The sequence below is a fragment of the Corvus brachyrhynchos genome, unplaced genomic scaffold (assembly GCF_000691975.1).
Source record: "Corvus brachyrhynchos isolate BGI_N302 unplaced genomic scaffold, ASM69197v1 scaffold302, whole genome shotgun sequence".
NCBI classification, from domain to species: Eukaryota; Metazoa; Chordata; class Aves; order Passeriformes; family Corvidae; genus Corvus; species Corvus brachyrhynchos.
The window spans coordinates 2595485-2601215 of NW_008237244.1; the positions used below are offsets into that span (position 1 = coordinate 2595485).

General features: G+C 40.0%; 1 protein-coding gene across 8 annotated transcripts in view; it reads right to left on the minus strand.

The window, feature by feature from the left end:
• The window catches only part of VPS13B (vacuolar protein sorting 13 homolog B), a 437850-nt gene that overhangs the window by 11351 nt on the left and 420768 nt on the right, over positions 1-5731 (minus strand). For all 8 annotated transcript variants that reach the window (XM_017730363.1, XM_017730354.1, XM_017730356.1 and 5 more), the window contains one exon: positions 403-579. In XM_017730363.1, the coding sequence (XP_017585852.1) occupies positions 403-579 (177 nt within the window). The remainder of the gene's footprint in view (positions 1-402; positions 580-5731) is intronic.

Sequence of the window (5731 nt, forward strand, 5' to 3'; positions counted from 1 at the left end):
CCTTTTGGTGAAGAGAGACCCCACCTCTTCCCCTGCCATAACAAAGCAATCTCAAAATAACACTCTAATTGGACATAGTGTTGCTCTAATCCTTTTATGTCAAAAACTATTTTGCAAGCACATATGTTTCTGTAACTAATTCTACTGTATTCCAAGAATTACTTCATGCTTTCTGCATTCTGTGTTTCTGTGGCTGTACATCGCTGATCAGTAACACAAGCGAGAAGCACAACACGATGGCGTTTCAGAAAAGCAGCACAGCATTTGTAAGTATTTAGTGGTGGCATTTCTGAACCTTTCTCTAAGTCACACAATACTGAGCTGGATAAGTAAGAACACAGCAGGTTGTAAATGAAGTGCATTTTAAAATTGAAATGGAGATGTTGGATATACAAAACTCACCATAACCTGTCTGGGAGACGAGCTCAGCTGCCCCTCCAATGGGCTTTGTGAAGACGCCCATGATCCCCTTCCCCACACCCGAGATGACCCCTCTGGCTTTATGCCCAGCTGAAGCTTGGGCCTCAGATACTCGCTGAAAATTCTGCATTGGCTGATCCACAATCCCAGCAATTGCACCTGAAAAAACAAGAGTCTCCAGTAAGTAGCGAAGATTAATATTCCAGAATAAGACGAAATCTTACTACTGGACCTGAATATTGTTTGGATTAGAGACCATACCCCATTCTTACACAGCTATTTAGCATGTGACCAATTAGCTAAACACTGCCTTAGCTTCAGTTTAGTTAGATCTTAACCTTTTTTTTTCTAAACATTTAGATCACCTAACCTTACAGTATGTTTCCCTCTTTCAACTACTTATGCTAAATGCTTTTGCTGAGTTAATTTAATTTGGCTCATTCTGTGTCACAATTCTGAGAATGCTGGTCTAGGAATAAAATCCTCCAGTTTTAGATGACTTGAGCTGCTGTGGAAATGAGATTTTCACATAAGTGTGAGATTGACTTCATGAGAATAAAAACTGCTTGTATTCAATAGATCATTTTTATATCCTCTTCCACTGCCAGAAATGTTCATAAGCTAATGCAACTTTTGATATATTACTAAGATTACCAGAATTAGACTTTGAGACATTTTGTTACTTTTTTTGTGAAAACCATCATATTTTACTTTAATGTGCATGGGTCAAACTTTTACAAGTGACATAGTGACCTTCCCAGCTTTTAGTATCAACAGAGAACTTCAACTTAAATCTTCCTAAAGTAAACAGGTATGTGAGGTGGGACATTTCTTTGATCTTGAGTTTACACCAGCCACTTAACCACAGACATGTCTCTAGTTGTTGTAATTTTGATAGATAAGCTATTTGGAAATCACTAAGAGTATGAGGATTGGACAAAGCGACACCGGTCTGCTCGATCCGAGGTGCTTTGCTCAGTAAAAAGCAAGTTTGCAGTCTCCTTTGCCAGCTCTCAGTTTGCACCTGCAGCTGCAAATATCAAGATTAAACAATTATTTAAGGAGTAGGACTGAGTGTCATCCTGGTTACCAGGCATTTTCACTGCAACCTACACATCTTTGAAGGTTCTGCTTTGTGTGTGGAAGGGAATCCAGGCATAATTCCACAGAACTGGACAATCACAACCGAGGTATTTGGCCCCTTGTGTTTACCAGCGTGACATGCACTAGGCAGTGAGCTGCTAACTGGTTTTCAGATGTTTTTAGTTACTGTCATTGGATAAATGAAAAAATTGCTGACTTTGAACAAGAACTAATACTGTACTTGTGCAGTTTTCTGTCCAAAGAAAAGACTAGGATGAGAAGCAGCACACATTTCCCCAGATCCCTGTCCCGGGGATACTATCTATCAGCAATTCAAGAAACTTGCATCCCCCATAAATGCCTTCCTCTCCTCTTAGAGAGACTTCTTCCAACTTCTGTATGACTAGCTGTTTGATAAATGCATAGTATTTCCACAGAAAATGCTGGTCTATCTTTAAAGTGATGCCTGGTTTTAATTGAGGTCACTCACTGAAGCTGAGTGCAGCTGAACATACACCTTTTGTACCATAAAGGCCATGAAGGTTTTTCCTTAATGCCATGCCATTGAAATGATACAATTTTCAATTCATTAGTACTTACCAGCTGTTCCTGCTGCTTGACTAAAATAATATCCCAACACCACATGACACAATTGGGATTGTTTGTCCAGTCTTTAGTGAAATTGTGATGCATTTGAAGGCATAAAACAATACTTGGTGTTCTGCTAACTTACAATATTATACTACCCTGTGACCTCCTTCACCCTATCTGTTGAGGTCATCCACAACAACTGCACTTTCAGAACAGAAGTTATTGCCTTATAAAATGTAATCCACCTAAGTCCTAGCACTAGTAAATTATTTACTGCAATACACTTGAGCAAAGTTATAAGGTAATAATAAGAGCCTACTCCAAAGGACCTGTGGCATGCTCCAGGCACTGCTCAGCTGGAATTAGGCTCAGAAGACAAGGAAATGGAATGGAAACTGCTGGGACTGTGTTATATAAGATCATATATACAGTGCCCCCCATAATATATAGCTTAATTAGCCAGTTTTTAGTAATACCACAGTTTCTGTTACTCTGGCATTTTATGCATGCTCTGAACCTCAAATCCTTTTTGCAAGTCTCGTTGTTCTACCTGCAAAAATACAACCAATGATCTCTTCCTGAGTAATTCCTTATCTTGAATTGCAACTCACTGCCGTAACTCATTTATGTGCCGTGGCCATGCCCACAAATCACAAAATAAACTATAACCTTACTCCTTTCATTGAGGAGTGGCTGGTCCTACCACCCTTGCGTGGGGAATCCAGATCTGTGCGCTCCTTTCCTGTGTGCATCATGTGTGGGCAAAGGAAAGAAACATAGGCCTGAGCAACCTCAAAACCCAGCAACAGTGAGAGAGTGGTGACACACACGTGAGGTTCAGGGCACTCCTCACACCAGAAACTGTGCAAAGCACATCTTCCCTGTGCCTGTACGGCTTCTTACATTCTAATAGTTCTTGGCAGGAGCACCGTGAGAGATGGACTTACCACAAAAAGTCTCTCCCTGTCAGATTTCAGTAGGGTATCAGGAAAGCAGAGCATGGAAACACATGTAGTGGTTCCTCCCTTCCCATTCTCATTCTCATACTCTCACACGGTGTCCTACTGCTGTCCCTGTCCTTTCCCTGTAATGTCCCTTGACCAGTATTTTTTTATTAAATGAAAACATTCTCCATTTTTCTTTTTTTTCCTTACCCTAGGCATTTGATTTTATATGCATGTCCACATATGTACACACAGATTATGCATGTATAAAGAAAACCTCAATAAAATTAAACACCAAAGCGACAAAACAAAAACATATTCTTCCATTACTGGACCAAAGAGGTTCCAGCAACAACATAACATCTGCTAAACATCAGATGGGGTGCACTCTGGTTAATACATGTTGCTCAGTAACAATAAAAAAGTTACTTTGATAGCTACAAAATTCAGATAGTTCAGAATATATCACTGGATTGCTTCAAGAAGAATTTGATTATGGGCAGCAACTGGTTTGTGTGCAGACTGACAAAGTTTGGTGAATGCAGCACAGCTTACAGACCTTGGCAAAGCTCAGACTGCTTGTGACAAACTCTTTCAGAGCAAGACATAATTGGAAAACATCCCCCACTAAGAGAAACTGGCCATGCTTTGCCATGAGACTGGAAGCTGGCCAAGCTGAGGCCATTTTGCTTCCTTTTCTCTGTTGTCCTTCAGGACTGCCACAAGTGTTTCACACCAAAAATGGCTGAATCATAGTCTCATCACAGCAAACATCACAAAAATACAGCTCAAAGAAAAGAGCACCTGTTGCCATGCATTAATGTATTTGCACAATTAGTGTGTGCAATAGCACACAATTTCAGGATTAGCACTGGCTTGTGGTATCTTGTTTTGTAGATAGGCAAACAAAGAGTGGCCCTGATTCAGTGATAGTTCACAGCAAGAACAGCCACCACCACCCATAATAACAAAAATCTGAGCTTCTGAAACCCAGGCTTTGCCTTCTCTACCAGGACAGTTACACTGTCAGTCAATATGACTCAATCCACTTCCCCAAAAGCAGGAAGGAGTAACTGAAATGTTGAGCACTTCTGCCACTGTAAATAATAGCTTTCTGAATAGTTGTCAGCTTTTTGGTTATTCAGATATGCTCAACTTCCTAAAGGCAGCCACTTCAATATAATATTTTTGACTAGGACCAGTGGTTGAAAATACAGCCTATAGTTTCAATAGTCTCTTTTACATGCTTATAAGTTATTATTTTAACTTTGACCCTGTCATAAAAAATGCAAAAGATAGTTCCTCAGTGGGGAGTCAATCATCTAAATATTTTACAAACAATTTCACTGCATTTTTGTCTAAACAGAGAAAAAAACACACCTATCATAAGCTGTTGCTTCTTTTCACACACAAGTGTTACTAAAATGACCCAGAAATCTCCCCCAAACTAGAAAAGAAGGCAACAGCTGGCCAAAGATAACAATCAAATCAAACAACACCCTGACACTGCTTGAGTCATTTAAAATGAGACAGGACAAAGCACTTAAGAATGTACCACAGGGAACAACTTGCACTGAGGAGGAGATGAGAGTACATGATTTTGGCCCTGATTCAGCAAAGCTCTTAAGCACATGCTTAAGTGCTCTGCTGAAACAGGGCCACTGTGAGCCAGATTTTCAGAAAAATCAGAAAGGCAACTCTACTTTCTGGGTAGATACCACAACGTATTGGTGAACTGAGGGCTCTTACATGACTTCACCTGGGCACAAAATCTGCATTTGCAATTGTCTTAGCTTCCTGCATGGGTCAGATGGCTTCTATGAACATGAGAGTACTGTGACTAACATAGAAATCTCCTGCACACTTTTCCAATTTTACAATTAGAAAGTAATATAAATTACGGCTTCAAATAGTTGTGCTTTCTGCATTTCTGTGCTCAGAAAACTTTTTATCCTTGCGAGGGAAAATAACTGCAGCTTCTCTTTGCTTCGTTATGGATGAAGAACCTGAAGTGCTTTTAGAGTAAGCATGTTCATGTTTATTCTGAACACGCTGGTGAAAAAAAGCACAGTGATACCGTCCCTTCAACTACGACTGATTTTTTTGGGGGAAGCCACAATATTCTTTAAACTAAATGGTCAGGACAGAAGCACCTTTCTGACATGTTTGTAAAAACTGAAACATAGGTCTATTCATAATTTAGGTCTTGACACAGTTTATATGAATGCTGCTGCCTATACAGAGGAAACATGCTTTTTAAAAATCAGCTGTAAATAAAAAACTGATACAAAGTAAGTGGAATATTTCTTATCTCTCCCTTAGTGAGAGTTCCATATTTGTCATGTCCAGCTATACAGTAACTGTAGCTATTTATCTGGGTGCTTCACTGCCTCCACTGCTAAGAAAAGAGGTATTTAGCAGTGAGCAATCTCTAAATAATAACAGTGGGAGTAAGAACAAGACCCTAGCTTGTGGAGGAGCACTGTTTAAATGCTAATATGAAGCTCGAAGTTTCTAACATGAAGTCTGATTTCTTAGGAAATCAGGGACACTGAAATTCTAGCTCTATTTTTTTGCTTTCCTTTTAGCTCGGGTGTACTCCCGCGAACCACGGAATCCGTGTGCGCAGGGAAGTGCAGGAATGGCGTATCTGTGCATGTATGTGACGAGTTCCCAGCTTTCTGGAACAGCAG